Source organism: Chelonia mydas, chromosome 3, assembly GCF_015237465.2.
Source record: "Chelonia mydas isolate rCheMyd1 chromosome 3, rCheMyd1.pri.v2, whole genome shotgun sequence".
In the NCBI taxonomy this organism is placed as follows: domain Eukaryota; kingdom Metazoa; phylum Chordata; order Testudines; family Cheloniidae; genus Chelonia; species Chelonia mydas.
The window spans coordinates 116,745,645-116,763,134 of NC_057851.1; the positions used below are offsets into that span (position 1 = coordinate 116,745,645).

The following is a 17,490-nucleotide window of genomic DNA, read 5'->3' on the forward strand; positions in this document are numbered from 1 at the left end:
CCATAAATATTTCACCAAGGTGATACAGTGAATTAAACTTTGGTCTGAAAACAACTTTTCTTGGTATTTTATTTCCTGTATGCTGATGTGGCACTGGGCTCATTACAAAGCCTGAGGATAACCGAGTGGGTACGCACCAGGAGAGTTGTGGTCTAATTTGATCCATTTCCATGGGCTGGTGGGTCATTAAGGCGCTCTTTTCTTTTCTTTTCTTTTCTTTTCTTTTCTTTTCTTTTCTTTTCTTTTCTTTTCTTGGAATAGCGGTAGTCTCCATCCCCCTTTTCTCTGGAATAGCAGATTGATGGCAAACTTTGAATTATACAGATTAATGAAAAGTTTTTATGTGCTTGACTTGGCTGGTCTACTTTCTCTTCTTTCAAATATACTCTACTTCATAATCTGTACGTTTCACATTGAATGCAATTTTAAAATGGCATATCAGAATTATACCAGTACTTAAAACAGATGTCTGAAATGAATTGCCTCTTGAGAACAGTAGAGAACCAAGTGAAAAATAATAAACACCACAAGACACATGCTAATGATGAGTTACCATACTGTATTTGTTATTAACATTTATTATTTAGGAACTTACTTAATAGAAAAGACTGGGATACTTTCCCCCACAATTACTAGAGACAGTGATAGAGAGCTGCTGTCTGAACACAGGAGTGGGGCATCAGTGGTTCCAGGCGTTCTAATTCTGGTTATGACTTTGAGGTTGAAATCCTGGCCCTATTGATGTCAGTGGGAGTTTTACCATTGACTTCTATGGAGCCAGCATCTCACCCTGACTCTCTGTGACTGTGGGTAAGTTACTTAACCTCTCTGCCCCTGTTCCCCAAGACATAAAATGGGATTATCTACAGGGTGTTGTAAAGACTAATCGGTTAATGTTGTAATGGGCTCTCCAAATGCTAAGTGTTTTAAAGAAAACATTTTCAATGGTGAGAGGAGGCCAAGCCAGTAGGCATTAAGATTGTGGATACTATTAAAAGGGTTTTATCTCAGAATTGGAATTAACTTTAAAGCTAGCTGTAGAAGAATGAGAGATGAAACTTGGTGGGACTCTTCTCTCGTTTATTGATTCATTTTGCTGGGTTGGAACTACTGCATTTCTGTATCCTTCTGTTAGCTCTGAAGATCTAATCCACTTTAAGCCTTGTTCTATAGGCCCGGCCTTGCATCCACCTCCTTTCCAGTAGAAGAAGGTCATTCATGCCACTCTTTACAAGTTTGGGGGAGGAGCTTTTGCAATGTGGAAACACAATTCCCTACCCTGGCGCTGAGTCCTCTGAGCATCTGCAGCATAGGTAATAAGAGACTGGGACCAGTAGGTAAATCAGGTCTCGTGAATAGGAGTGCAGAACATTGCCACCTGGCAACCAGGGTGACCCAGATCCTTTTTTTTAAAGAATTAGTAAATTCACACGAAGAGTGTTTTTTGTTTCTACAAGTACAGCTGAGCACACCTATGACTCCACTATTACAGCAGTAGAGTTTATATTTAAGAGAGGTTGGAATCCAGCTAGCACTTGTTGCATTAGTATCTGATTCAATAGAAATATCTTGACTGTTTGCGATCCCCTCATGGCCTGTGCCCTGTCATGGTAGTTGCAATTGGCTGGAATGCCCTTGTTCCCTTGTCTCTAGTGGTGAACTTAGTTGGGCAGGTTGCAGAACATTCTTGATGGGATTCTCCTCAGCTCGTGATTTTGATCCTTTTTGCAGGCTGCCAATGCATGAATTTGGCAGCTTTTGAGTTGCGGTGCAAGCTGTACCTGTCCTGTCTAGCTATTAAACCAGGGGGCAATTGACTGCAGTTAGGAAGCAGAGAGAGGCTTGTTAAACCAACAGGGGATTTACTGTTGGACGGTGGTGAGTGAATCAAGCAGTTTGGTATTAATGCCCATTTTATTTGGTTTTTCATATGAATTATTTTAACTTTTGCACAAGTGTCCTGATCCCATGTAATGGGGCACATAATCAATCAATCAATCAACAGATCTTATTTGATAGCTGAAGATTTTTATTTTGGTGAACAAATTATCCATTATCTGTACAATATAGAATGCAATTTATTTGTTTTATTTTGCAAGCATAGAAATGACTCCAGTAATATTTCAGTTGCCAGCTGACGTTTACAGTCCTTTCTGATGCGTGTTTTCAATCAGTGTGTTTATTATATGCTCATTATTACTAAATGACAGCAATTGATCTCTTCTGGTTTTCTTACATTGCCCTTCCACACATGGCAGTGTACTTAGACATGCTGATTTAAAACATGTGTAGAAGGAGAGGTATTCCGAGAGCTCTCTTTCTGTTTTATGTCAATTATAGGAATAATTGCCACAAAACTCTTGCTACCTACCTGAAATCTTTGCAGCAGAATATCCAGTTTTCTAGCTGCACAGTAATACCACATTGAGGGAAAAGAGAAACATTCTTGCTGACTAAGGAAGGGAAAAGCAAACACTGAATAGCAAATGTCTCCTGTTGTGGTGCTAAATTGACAACTCCTGATATTTTTGTGGTATCTGACTATGACGGCTTGTTAAATTAATAGTATGTTTTGACTTGTAGGTTTTTTTCCCCTGTACAGCTAGTCAGTGCTTTGTTTTTCTGGGGCTGATCATTTTACTTTACTAGAAAACTGATGAGCTTCTCTGGAGAATGTGTGTGACTTGGCAAATAAGGCGTGCCCCCTTGTGTGGCCATTGGAAGACATTGTAGGCTGCCTTAGACCTTGTGCTCTGGAGGAAGCTCATTAAATAAAGCTTTATCCCAGACAAAAACTCTGGAGAAATCAATGGGCATTTTGACTGAGTGGATAAGACCAGGGCCTGTCAGGCCTGAATTCTTGGGGCCAAGATACCCTTCAGCTTCCTGTATAGGCAGATAATGTGGGGTTTCCTTCTAAAAGAGTGTGTGAGGGAAATAGTCTGTAGTGCTACTCCTGACTTAACCGTAATATATACTTAAATTTTTTAAATGGGCAGCTTCTTAGAAGATATCAGATGTCTGGATTCGTGCAGCTGCTTCAGCTTTGCCACATCAGTCGTGCCTAACTGCATGTCCAGAAAACGGTAGCAGTATTTAAAAGGCACAAAGGAAAGGAAAAAGTGGGGGGGAGGGAAGACTCAATCCCCAGCTCTAGCAAGCAACTCACTTAGGGTAGCCACTAGCCCCAAAATTTTGAATTAAAAAAAACGGTATTGGGCATGAGCGGGGGTTCCTAATTATGACTCCTTCTGATTTAGGGCCTGATCCAAAGCAGACTGAAGTCAATGCCTCTTTCCACGGCTTTGTTGAAGGCCTGATTCAAAGCCCAGTGGGAGCCATGCAGCTGAAACCCCAGGCTGTCTTTTATTAGCTTTTCTTATTAATCTGCTCTCAGGAGCAGGGTGGATTTTTGCAAGTCCCAATTTGTGATGGATGATCCTCAAAATGATTCATTTTGTTGGGTGTCCAAAAATTATTCCAGATTTGTTTTGTCTTTTCCCGTCCTTCATTTCCTGCTCTGCTCCTGTTCTTCTATTTGCTTCTTCCCAGCTCCACCACTTCCTTCTCCCTTCCTCTGAACCAGATTCTCCACCGGCTCTCCCTATTTCATCTCACCTTAGTGTAAACATTTTCTGGTAAACTTCCCCTTCCTCTGTTTCAGCTCGTGGCCCTCCCTCTGCCAAACAGAGAATTTTTTCCTTTCCTGACCCGCCCTTCTCTCTTCATAACCCAAATTCTGCTGAGCTCTCAAGATGCTTTTTGTGGAATACTGCCTACACCAGTAGTCCACAAAATCTAACCTGTGGTCTCATTAGCAGCTCCAGCAGTCACTGTTGTGCTAGGCTGGCTTTCAGATCTTGCTAGCTCCAGGGTTTCTCTGGCATCAGGGGCACACAATGTATTTTGGGTTCTTGGAATGTGTACACATTGAAATCTGTAACTGAATCAATAGCTGTGGTGGGATGGCTTGTTGGTTTTGGAGGCTGGGTGATTTTTAAAATATTGAATTCCTCTTCTCTCCTATCCCCAGATACAACTGAATAGCCAAGGTGAATTCAGGATGTTGCTCTAATAGTGAGCTGTGCAATAGCTTTGGTCCCAGGGAGTTACAGACCCCCACAAGACTCCAGCTTTAGTCCTGTCCTAGGGAGTCTAGCTTCTCATGACTGGGACTCATGTGCAACTCTGTCCTGAGGAGTTCTGGCCCTATGGAGCTGCAGAGCCAGCTAGTCTAGGGGAATCCAGCCTGCTCTCCATAAATAAGCAGGTTTAGCAGGATTGGTTCTCAGGGTTCCTAGCCTTGGGTGCAGATACAAAAGCCTGCTGGGCTGGCATCCACGATTATCTGAACCCCTGACTGCTCAAAAGTGTTTGGTATCCTTGACATCTTGAGATAATTGGGGTTGAACTGTGGCAACAAGAAATGGGTTATTAGTAAAATAGGGCAGATAGGCAGTAATCCCTGGAACTAGTATGAGGAGTATCTTTTTAAAACCTGCAATGTCCTATTTTTAAAATCTCAATGAATGTCCTTCGTTTAACCTTAGAGCAGATAGACTTCTTTTTGCCTAAAGCTACATTTGTTTTAAATAGAATACTTTCCATATGGCTTTCTGGCTGGCTTGGTTTCTTTTGTACCCTTTGTCCCCTGGAACTCTTTATAGTAATTCCAGTTGGAAAGCTATGACACTAATTGGTGAAGAAAAAAGTGGTCCACTGTAGATTCACTTCCTGCCACACTCTGCCAACAAGCTTCTCAAAGGTTTAATTACATTATTTAGCCAGTGTGAGCTTTTCTTAGTTGATTCAGTGAAGAAAAGCTTCAGCAATAACGTACATTTATTACAAAATAAAGGGGAAGAGGAGATTCCGGGCTTGAATTTGCTAGATTTATAGTTCTGTATGACAGAACTGTAAATTAGCACTGGATAGCATATGTGGTCTGTAAATAACTGACCTTTGAAAATGGGTTATATGGTAAAACCTGTATTAAGTGACCGCTTGAAGGAACAAAAAAAAAGTGGTTGTTTGAGCAGGTAGCCTTTTAATGAAGGTGACTGAGAATGTTATTTGAAAAGTGGAAGGGAATCCCATAAATGAAATACTTATTTCATATAAAAATTGTTATTTTTTTATAGAATACTTAGGAGCAGATCCACTGCTATGCTCCGACTGGTTTACATTGTGCCAGTTACTCAAAGCAGCTGTAAAGCTGGCTTAATTTGCTCGTTAATCTGGGTTTATATCTGCTTTGTATTGAACGACTGGTGCAAAAAAGCCAGAATGTAGAGGTGAATCTGACCACACAAGTAAAAATACTTTAAAACTTTAACTTTATAAAATAATTGAACTATAAATACGTTATAAAAACAGATTAAAAATGTCATCTGTACACACATGGCTGAACCATTGACCCATTGGTCAGTTACATAATAGGTCAAATCAAAAGGTGTTTCAGCATAAAAACTAAAAGCAATAGACAGAACTCTGCAAAGTGCACAACGCCCCATGCCCCCAAGCTGTGTCCGTCATGGAGCATGTGTTTTAAGGTCACTGAAATCTAAACCTTTACAGATGGTCTGCTAGGAGACCTCTGTGACCAGGTCTAGGCAGTCTCTGGTTGCACTGGAAAAGTGATCCCTTGCAAGTGATGATTTAACTTTGGGAAATGATTGAGATACCGTAGGTGGTTGCTTAGGGCAGATGGTTGCTTAATAAAAATTGTCACAGTACTTACATTTTCAGCACTACTGGCAGTACCTTATCATAAGAACATAAGAATGGCCATACTGGCTCAGACCAAAGGTCCATCTAGCCCAGTATCCTATCTTCTGACAGTGGCCAATGCCAGGTGCTTCAGAGGGAATGAACAGAACATGTAATCATCAAGTGATCCATCCCCTGTTGCCCATTCCCAGCTTCTGGCAAACAGAGGCTTGGGGACACCATCCCTGCCCATCCTGGCTAATAGCTATTGATGGACCTATCCTCCATGAATTTATGTAGTTCTTTTTTGACGCTGTTATAGTCTTGGCCTTCACAACATCCTCTGGCAAAGAATTCCACAGGTTGACTGTGTGTTGTGTGAAGAAATACTTCCTTTTATTTGTTTTAAACCTGCTGCCTATTACCTTTGGTGACCCCTTGTTCTTGTGTCATGAGCAGGAGTAAATAACAGTTCCTTATTTACTTTCTCCACACCAGTCATGATTTTATAGACCTCTATCATATCCCCCATTAGTTGTCTCTTTTCCAAGCTGAAAGGTCCCAGTCTTATTAATCTCTCCTCATACGGAAGTCATTCCATACCCCTAATCATTTTTGTTGCCCTTTTCTGAACCTTTTCCAATTCCAAGATATCTTTTTTGAGATGGGGTGACCACATCTGCACGCAGTATTCAAGGTGTGGGCTACCATGGATTTATATAGAGGCAATTTGATATTTTCTGTCTTATTATCTATCCCTTTCTTAATGATTCCCAACATTCTGTTCGCTTTTTTGACTGCTGCTGCATATTGCGTGGATGTTTTCAGAGAACTATCCACAATGACTCCACAATCTCTTTCTTGAGTGATAACAGCTAATTTAGACCCCATCATTTTATATGTATAGTTGGGATTATGTTTTCCAAGGTGCATTACTTTGCATTTATCAACATTGAATTTCATTTGCCATTTTGTTGCCCAGTCACCCAGTTTTGAGAGATCCTTTTGTAACTCTTTGCAGTCTGCTTGGGATTTAACTATCTTGAGTAGTTTTGTATCATCTGCAAATTTTGCCACCTCACTGTTTACCCCTTTTTCCAGATAGTTTATGAATATGTTGAGTAGGACTGGTCCCAGTACTGACCCCTGGGGGACACTACTATTTACTTTCTCCATTCTGAAAACTGACTGTTTTTCCTACCCTTTGTTTCCTGTCTTTTAACCAGTTACCAATCCATGAGAGGACCTTCCATCTTATTCCATGACAGCTTACTTTGCTGAAGAGCCTTTGGTGAGAGACCTTGTCAAAGGCTTTCTGAAAAATCTAAGTACACTATATCCACTGGATCCCCCTTACCCACATGCTTGTTGACCCCCTCAAAGAATTCTAGTAGATTGATGAGCCATGATTTTCCTTTAGAAAATGCATGTTGACTCTTCCCCAACAAATTATGTAAATCGATGTGTCTGAAAATTTTGTTCTTTACTATAGTTTCAACCAGTTTGCCTGGTACTGAAGTGAGGCTTACTGGCCTGTAATTGCCGGGATCACCTCTGGAGCCCTTTTTAAAAATTGGCGTCACATTAGCTATCTTCCAGTCATTTGATACAGAAGCTGATTTAAATGATAGGCTACAGACTACAGTTAGTTATCATTCATTACCAATAATAGTTGACCCTTGGATATGTGAGTAGCTCCTCTCAGAGGCCCTGATTCAGGAAAGCATTTAAGCATGGGCTTAAGTTTAAGCAGCAGCATTTAAGTCCTATTATTTCCAATGTGACTTAAGTACATGCTTAAAGTTAAGTATGTGCTTATGTACATCCCCTGAATAGAGATATTTTCTTGAATTGGTGCCAAAAGTAGGCACGCTCAGTCCCTCCAACTGGGCATATTTGGATCCAGAGGGAAAAATTCTCTTTGCTGTTGTCTCAACCCTGAGCTCAGTGGAGTTTTGCAGGTGTAACCGAGAGGAGAGTTGTGCCTATGGCCTAGACTGAAAGCAAAATTAAGGAGAGAACTTGCTTTATCAGCAGTGTCTCTATTACATACTGTCTAGTCTTTATTTATTGATTGGTATTTTTCAAATTTAGTTTTTGCATTGCAGTAGCATCAAGGGGTCCTAACCAGCATCTAGGGTGACCAGATGTATCGATTTTATCGGGACAGTCCCGATATTTGGGGCTTTTTCTTATATAGGCTCCTATTACCCTCCCCCCCAACTCCCTGCCCCGTTTTTTCACACTTGCTATCTGTTCAGCCTATCAGCATCCGAATTAGAACTGGAGCCCCATGGTGCTGGTGCAATCACATCAGCTAAAATTTTAAATGTCTTTCTTTTTCTTTTCTTTTTTTTTACTCTGCATCTTTCTAACTTTTAGCAAAATGCTAAAAGCTACAGGGCAGAGACAGACACAGAGCCCAGAACAGACAATCTAATCCTTTTCTGAAACTTTGTGTAGACAGTGGCACTTCCGTTAGAGCAACTTGATCTCACAGAGGAAATGTGCCATCTAATGAGTGTGCCTGCTCTCTTAATGGTGCTAGCAGGGATTAAAGTAAAGGGAAATGGGAGGGAATACAGATCCAGCTTCTCTCCCTGGTTTGGGTAAGTGATACTCCTTCCTGGGTGGTGCAGTGAGAGAAACAGTAGGGGGAGCTATCTACTTTGACCATTGCATACTTAGCATAATATCATGTATATTTAAAATGGGAACTGGCACAAAAAAAGAAGGTAATGCCATTGGAATGAGTGAATTAGTTGCTCAAGCAATAGTCCTATAAATATGATTTCTTACAAGGAAAGTTTCTGACTTATTAGAAATATAAAATACAAATGACTTTTATAAAATACCAGTTGTGGTGTTATCTGCATGAGTGATCATATAAAGTAAGTTTGTAATTTTGAACTTTAGAAGTCAAGAGTTAAAGCACATGCAAGAAAGCATGGTTAAGAAGCTGTAGGTGACCAGAACTACAACTGATGTGTACTGGAGAGCAGAAATTGCTTTCAGTGTACATAGTTTTCTATAGGAAAGTTATAAATAGTGTAATATTTCTGTACTGTATTTTATACTGACCTGCAATACTTGCCAGAAAATAATGTACTTATGTGCCTAAAGCTGTAGGGGGACGGGAGGGGAAGGGAAAAAATGAAACGAGATTTGTAAGACATCCAAGATTTCTGGCAGGAATACTTGCAATATGATATGTTTTCACTTTGGCTGTCTTACACCATTTTGTCTGAAGTGTCTGGGAAAAATGTATTGTGTTGTATTCCACTCTTGGAAAACATGTTTTTATTGGGGTTGGATTTATCACAAAATTAAAAAGAGCTATAAACAGACTTTGATGTTATTTTATGGCTAAACATGCAGACAGACAACAACTACTGTCATATATGACAAATGCATAATAGTAATATGGTGGTTTTGTGTGTTTGCTTGCTTGTTTTTTGAAGAGAAGGAAGTGCCAAACAAACCTTTGAGAGGGCGTGTCCGATCTCCAGGCAACAAGTTATCTGTCCGGTGGAAGCTACCCCAGGGTTCAGGCCTCAGGAGTCCACGTAGATCTCAAGGCTACCTCTTCGGTTATGGGGATAGCAGCCGAAAGATGAGTTATGTTCCTCTGCAAAAACGTGAACGAAGCCAGGAAGCTAAGAAACTAGGTAAGCTGAATTTCCATGCTATGGGTCTAAGCTTAGTTGGTGCAAGGCTAGCCTTGGGCATCAGCCCATCAGTTTGGTTTCTGTTCCTTTTGTTGCATATGCAGTACTGCACTGTGATGTTCTTCTGTTCAGATGTACCTTACGGTGATAGATTCAGGGAGATCAATCTATTTAGCTTAACAAAGAGAAGGTTAAGGGGTGACTTGATCACAGTCTATAAGTACCTACAAGGTGATAATGGGCTCTTCAATCTAGCAGGCAAAGGTATAATGAGATCCAGTGGCTGGAAGATGAAGCTAGACGAATTCAGATTGGAAATGTGTATATTTTTAACAGTGCTCAAGGATCATAGATCATATGTTAATAGTTTAAATGACAATGCCAAACAAGCTTATGCCCATTATTAGGGCTTGTTCCCGCACAATGTGGGATGTGCACATGTAAGCACAAGGTAAAAGATGATGGCCAGGACAGAAAGTGCTGCAGAATCCAGTGCTGCATTAAAGAGAGCACTGCATGCATGTGGCCACCAAATTATTCCTGCCTAGTAGAAGTAAGGCCAAAGAAGGGAATGCATAGTTAAGTCTCTCCTTGGCATTCTGAGGGTCCCGGTTAAACCCATAGCTCCTCATTCTCTGCTCACATCCTTCTACTCATCAGAGGAACTGGATGGGTGCTCAGTGGGGATGAGACATATTTCCACCCATTGCAGGTGACTCTGCCAAGTGCCTAATGTTGCTGTGCCCACGTATGCCAGCACTAGAGCACAACAGCCTTGTGCTCCCGGCTGCACTTTGCCCAAGCACTTGGAGGATTGAGACCATTTGAGTCAATGGTGTAGGAGGAGGCTGTTAATTTCAGAGCTACTGTATTTTATATAACGACAAATGAATCTATTAAGACATGCTAGGGGTGACCAGGTGTCTGGTTTTTGACCGGAACACCCGGTTGAAAAGGGACCCTGGCGGCTCTGGTCAGCACTGCTGACTGGGCCATTAAAAGTCCAGTTGGCAGTGCTGCAGGGCTAAGGCAGGCTAGTCCCTATCTGCCCCGGCACCGTGCTGCACCCCAGAAGTGGCCAGCAGGTCTGGCTCCTAGGTGGGAGGACCATGGGGCCCCGCGCGCTGCCCCTGCCCTAAGCATCAGCTCTGCACTCCAATTGGCTGGGAACCAGCCAAGGGGAGCTGGGGGGTGGTGCCTGCGGGTGAGAGCAGTGAGCGGAGCCTCCTGCTCCCGCCCACCCCGCCTAGACTTCGGACCTGCTGGCTGCTTCCGGGGTGCATGCAACCCTGCCAGGACAGGCAGGCAGCCTGCCTTAGCTCCACTGTACCACTGACTGGGAACAGCACGAGGTAAGCCCATGCCCCAACCTCCTGCCCCAGCCCTGAGCCCCCCAAACCTGGAGCCCCCTCCTGCATCCCAAGCCCCTCATCCCAGCCACACCGCAGAGCCAGCACCCCCAGCCCAGAGCCCTCATTTTCTCCCACACCCCAAACCCCTGCCTCAGCCCGGAGCCCCCTCCTGCACTCCAAATCCCTTGACACCACCTCCCAGCCTGGAGCCCCCTCCCACACCCGAAACCCTTCATCCCCAGCCCCACCCCAGAGCCCGCACCCCCAGCTGGAGCCCTCTCCCACTCCTGCACTCCAACCCCCTGCCCCAGCCCAGTGAAAGTGAGCTAGGGTGGGGGAGACCGAGCCACTGAGGAAGGGGGAATGTAGTGAGCGGGGGACAGGGCCTCGGGGAAGATGCGGGTCAGGAAAGGGGCGGGGCTTGGGTGTTCTGTTTTGTGCAGTTAGAAAGTTGGCAGCCCTAAGACATGCTTACTGACTTTCAAAATGGGGCAAGTGATCCACACTGTAGCACAGAACTGCTTAAACATCAAGGGATGAGTTTTAGGTCCAGATTCAGCAGGATTCTTAAGAATGAGTCTAACTTTAAGCCTGTGAGTAACCCCACTGAAGTCAGGCTTAAAGTTAGGCAAGTACCTTGCTCAAGTACCTTGCTGAATCAAGACATTAATTAGCAGGTAATATTTATCATGGAAGGCAAGATCCTTCTTACTATACTGAGTCAACAAGGGAGTGGAGCATGGCTGGCTGTGTGAAAGTTTCCTGAGTCATCCTGCAGTTATAGGCCAAATAATTCAGAGCGGGAAAGGAGTACACTTTGCAGCAAACTTTACTGCTTACTGCATCAGAGGACTCCAAGTTGCTAACACTAAACTAAACTGGCTCTTTATGAAGAGAACTATTTGCAGGGCTGTTGCAACTCTAGCTAGCATTCTAGCCATGTGCACACACACTAACTTGCTGATGCTTCCTCCAAACTCTTCCCTGCTGCAACCTGTGCTCCTCCATCCACGTTCCGTGCTAGTCACTCCTGCAGCCCAGCAAGCTAGTTTGGAACCCTGCAGAGCTGCTGCTGGGATGAGATATATGTGTGGGAGAAGCTCCCTGTGCTCTCTATCTCCATCACACATCAATATAACTAAGGGTAAATAGCGTCCTGCATTGTTCAGGGGCAATATCAACTGAAGCACTGGGATTCTTTTAATTAACTCAGTGAGCACTGGATCAGGCAGTAAATACTATGAAATAATAATAATGAAAAATACTATGCAGTGTTTTAAACTGCAGCATTTGTCTTTCACTGCCTTTATTCTACAAGTCACTGCCATAGAGAGAGAGCGAGAGAGAGAGAGAGCAAATAATGTTTTTAAAGTAATTGGAAATTTTTCAGGAGAAAGTAAAAAACAAACAAACTTCAGATTGTGGGATTTATGTAACACTATTTCATGTTATAGATAGTGTACCTGCCTCTAAAATGCCATCATATGCACCTATGCATATGAAAACCTCTAGATGTAAATGCCAACGATTTCCAAGTTACCTCTCAAGGAAACTGATTTTCCCTTCTCTAGAGAGAGAATTTTCCTAATAAAAATGTGACAAGACGTCTGCTTGACAGTATTGAAACGTTGTTTACCATTGCTGTGGAAAAGATTATAGAAAAGTCTCTGTGCTTTTTCTCACATGTAGCATCTGAATCGGTTTATGTGGTTTCACTGCAGTCAAGGAATTCCCAAGGACGGAGTCAGCCAGTCTATAGTGCAGCTTTAACCAAGAGAAAGGTCTCAGGTATGTTGTTTTCATATTTGCAGACAAGTTGTGGAGCCATGTTTATAAAAAGTGAAATATATGCTGCTTTGTGACTATAGACTGGGAGAGAAGCTGTCTCTTACTAGATTTTTTTGTACAGTACCTAACACTGGGGCACTGACCCTGACTGATGTCTCTGGTTGCTTCTGTAATTCACATAGGAAAAAATAACAGTAGAACAGATTTGTTCATAATGGACTCAATAGATTTGTGCCTAAAGGACTGCAGCCAGTGGCAAATCATAGACTCATAGAATATCAGGGTTGGAAGGGACCTCAGGAGGTCATCTAGTCCAACCCCCTGCTCAAAGCAGGACCAATCTCCAAAGCTCCTAGTGACTATAAGAAAAAGAGGGGTGGGCCCATTGAGGATCCAGGCCCACATTTTCAGGCTTGAGTGCCTGAATGAAGCATCTGTGTTAGTTCCCTGGTTTTCAGAGGGGCTAGGTATCTGCAGCTTCCCCTTCTTCCCTGGAAATGAGGTAGTGCACATCTGTGTACTGTAAGTGAGCTTAGAAATGAACTCGTGGCATGAAGTCATCAACATGGCTGAGCATTTTTCTCACCACATCATATTACAGTTAGAATATGCTGGGGTTGAAGAACCTTTTAGATGTTTTAACTGGGTGATGAAATTAACCGTTCCTAAACTGGGCACTATGTTGTATTAGTGTCATGGCTCAGACTTTGGGGGGAGGGATAGCTCAGTGGTTTGAGAATTGGCCTGCTAAACCCAGGGTTGTGAGTTCCATCCTTGAGGGGGCCATTTAGGGATCTGGGGCAAAAATTGGGGATTGGTCCTGCTTTGAGCAGGGGGTTGGACTAGATGACCTCCTGAGGTCCCTTCCAACCCTGATATTCTATGATTCTCCTTGGAGGGTCACATCATCAATCTGTCATGCTAATTTTTTCCATTTTAAAATCACACCTGGTAGGGAAATTACATCGTTTTCATTTGTCATTCTGTATCGTGTTTCAAGATGATGCTTCCATGAAAGAAAGATGGCTGAAAATCCACTTTCTAATGGGAAAAAAAGCCTTCTTACTTCTTAAATAGTGGTTGTTAGGCTTGGAAAAACCCTGTTTTCCTGGGTAACCAAAATTTTGCTCTTGACAAGTAAAATATAATTACTTATTGTCTACCAGACAAGCCATTGTCTTACACTGGCACTAAGCATGTTAAGCATAACACACAGGCTTAGAGTTTCATCCAAAGCCTGTTGAAGGTAATGGAAGTTTTTCAATGGACTTCAATGGGCTTTGACTCAGGCCCTTGGTGAATGCTCCTCCCCAGAGGCTAGCCTCAACAACTGTAATACCCTTCTACTCACAGCGCAAGGAGTTCTCCTTCTGGTCAGAAGCAGGAGCTTGTACTTTCGGTGTTGAAGGGCCTGGGTTCAATCCCCATAGGCAAGTGTGGTGTGTGTGTGTATAGATGTGGCCATAGTTTGTTACTGACTGATTGGCGCATCATGCTGAGACTGAAAAGTGGTTCCCTGTGTCAGGTTTGTTGTTAATGAAACTGAACAGCACAGGAAAGCCAGATGTATCCTACATTGAACGTAAGGGAGAGTGCACAGTGCAAATGAGTAGGCCCAGTCTCTGAAATGCAGTGGGAAGTATAACTGCTACTCAATGGCATTTACAAGGAAACTGAGGCTGATGGCCATTTTTCAGTTCTGACCTCAGGATGGCTGGTATTATAAAGGAAGTTCTGAACAGATTTACATTCCTGTCCATAAGGGAGGAAAATGTTGATCAGCTGAATTTAAAAAAAAATAAAACTCATTTTAGCTGCAAAGTGATACAGAGTGAGGCAGTGTGCTCTAGTGGATAGCGCACTGGGCCAGGAAACCTGGGTTCAGTTCCTACTCTGCTGCTGTCCTGCTGGGTGACATTGGGCAAATTATTTCTCCTGCACGTGCCTCAGTTTCCTGATCTGTATAATGGTGGGTGATGATACTGCTCTCCTTTGTAAAAACACTTGGAGATCTACTGATGAAAAGTGCTATATAAAAGCTAGATACTATCATATTGGGATAATCATATTTTCATTTTGGATAACCAAATTTGAGAGATATCTGGTCCTTGGATAAGATATTTAAACACACAAACACAACCAGCCTAGCTCATCAGAAATACCAGGGTAGCAGTGAAGTGTTATTGAAAAAGTATGCCGTAAAATATGAAGGGGAGGACCCAATTTTACAGCATTAACTTTTGTATTCGTGCTGATATTAATAAGGGAATAAATCCTGGTGCCAGCTCACAGCCCAAGTCACTGGATTGCACACTTGGGATTTCTGTGAGGCCTGGCCTGGAGAGGAATCCTTTTCCTTCCCTCCTTGACTGAAGCCGCAGTAGAGCTGCTCTGTGGTAAATACTGCAACCTCAGGACTACACTAAGCCCTGGAGCTGCATCACTTCTCCCTTTGCAGAGTGACTGGGGCTCTACAGAGTCAAATATTTACTGGCCCCAGCCCTCCTCAGGCCTGAACAATTTCCAAATTTTACCCTTCTGCAGAGCCCCGGGGGCGTGAACCTTGCACTTCATTTGTTCTGTGCCCTGGGAATATCTGGAGAATGATTGTTATTGTAATAACAGTAGGCATAGACCAGGGGTTCTCAAACTGGGGGTCAGGACCCCTCAGGGGGTCGTGAGGTTATTACATGGGGGGTCGCGAGCTGTCAATCTCCACCCCAAACCCTGCTTTGCCTCCAGCATTTATGATGGTGTTAAATGTATAAAACTGTGTTTTTCATTTATGGGGGGGGGGGTCTCACTCAGAGGCTTGCTATGTGAAAGGGGTCACCAGTACAAAAGTTTGAGAACCACTGGCATAAGACTGTCCTGTTCACAAAGTGATGAGCAGAGCTGGTGAGAAATACTTTGATGGAACCATTTTCTGTCAGAAAATGAGCAGATCCATCCAAATCAGAATACTTTGAGGAATTACGTTGATTTAGCTGAAATTTTGTCGTCCCCCCCCCTGCAAAAAAAAAAAAGACGTTTTTGGAATGAAACATTTTGATTTATCATTTTAAGTAACTTTTTAAATATTGTATATTCTATATTTAAAAATAAAAAAGTTGAAATTGAAATGAAACATTTCATTTTTGTAGAAAAAAAAAACCCTTTTGATCGATTCAAAACAATTTTTTTTAAAATTTCCTTCACAGATAATTTCTAAATTTTCAGGTTTCCGTACAATTCACAATGAAACCAAATTTCAAAATCTTTCATGAAATAGACTTTCTATCCTCCGCGCAGCCCTAGTGGTGCGTTTGCTGGGGGAACGGAATGGGAGTATTTTAATAATTTGTCTGCTGTAAATAACTGGTTAGAATTGGCTAAATGCTTATAAAATTCTGGACAGCAGAACCATGCCTTATTCTTGTACAAAGACGTGTAGCAGGGAGAATCATATTGCGGTGGGGTTCTCCCTGTTCTCAGTGTAGCCTGTGTCATCATCTGTGTTAGTCGTTTATCAGTATAGCATATTTACAGTAATGTTGTTGTGGCACAATTACTATTGCATTGAGATCGCCAAAGTTCTCATTACTGACTCACTGTGTTACTTTGTCCTTTCAGAGGAGGATGAGCTAGAGGAGGCAAAAGACATAAGTGTTCGTGTTATGTCCTCTCAATCTGTGCTTGTTGCGTGGACAGATCCCATATATGAAAAGCCAAAGAAGGTTGACCCAACTAGGTACTTTACTTTGTGGTGGTGTTGTTTTCAAGATGTATACTAAAGAGTTCATTGTTTACAGCTTTGTTTGCCGTTTAAATAATAAAGTGTAGTTACAGGCATAGCTTGATTGAAGGCAAAATATGAACATAGGAATTGCCATATTGGATCAAGGGTCTATATACATCAATGTCCTGTCTCTGACAGTGGCCAGTACCACATGCTTCAGAGGATAGAGTGAGAACCCTGAAGTAGGTAGACATAGGAAAATGCTCCCACATCAGGGCTCATCCAGTTCTCTAATAGTTAGAGATTGGCTTAAATCCTGAAGCATGAGATTTAAAATCCCTTCCAAAATTTTGTTAGCATTAGCTATTGTAACTTGGGATATTCTTGTTAACCGTATAAGGGTCTCACTGCACTCTCTTTCCCCTCTACCTTAACAGTACTGGCAGCCTTAATTTGCTCCCCTATGTGTGTGATATCCTAGATAAACTGGAGTTTTTAGTGTATGGGGAAAGCTCTCCCTGGACTGATAGAGCATCTGACAGGGAGATACAAGGCCTCAAACTAGAAGGGTCGTAAACCTCTGCTGGTCAGTTTTCAATCCAAGATTTATAAGAGTTTCTCCTCTTAACCAAAATAGTTGATAGACAAAATCCCGTGTCTAGAAACACCTACCTTTGGGGACGGTTCAGATCCAAATTTTGGGGCTTAGGCCCCATTTCAGGGTTTAGAAAGACTGAAGAGAGTTATTGAGCAAGAATACCATGACTGACTGAGTCCAGCCTCCCAGATAAATCGAAAATCATAAACCTCTACCTGAAGCCACCAGTTCTCAGCCCTTTCTGACTGGAACTCAACCTTCCCTCCCTCTGTCAACCAGCCACCCCCACCTACAGATTCCTGCTGCCTTTAAATTAGAGCACCCGATTCCCCTCAGGCGAAGCTCATTTTGGAATCAAGCTTGGCTTAGCCCCAGGTTCTGCAGCCCAAGGGCAAGCCACCCTGTTACAAGAAGGGAACCATAAAGACTAAAAAGGCATATGGCTTAATGTAATTGACTCAACTAAAGAAAGAGAAAAATGTGTGCTTAAAAGATGCTAAGGAATGTTTTTATTATTACTCTTCATTTGTAATTTCAGTAGTTTCTAGTGGCCCCTATCCGGATCAGGCACCATTCTGTGCTGTACACATGTGTCACGAAAAGAAGGCCCCTACCTCAAAGGCTTGCAATCTAAGTATATGACAAATGGATATATTA

At 42.5% G+C, this 17,490-nt stretch overlaps 1 protein-coding gene across 1 annotated transcript in view; it reads left to right on the plus strand.

Moving 5' to 3' along the window:
- Positions 1-17,490, plus strand: part of FNDC1 (fibronectin type III domain containing 1) — a 126,621-nt gene that overhangs the window by 36,288 nt on the left and 72,843 nt on the right. The window contains exons 2-4 of the mRNA XM_027821578.3: positions 9,171-9,377; positions 12,419-12,517; positions 16,130-16,247. Coding sequence (XP_027677379.2) covers positions 9,171-9,377; positions 12,419-12,517; positions 16,130-16,247 — 424 coding nt within the window. The remainder of the gene's footprint in view (positions 1-9,170; positions 9,378-12,418; positions 12,518-16,129; positions 16,248-17,490) is intronic.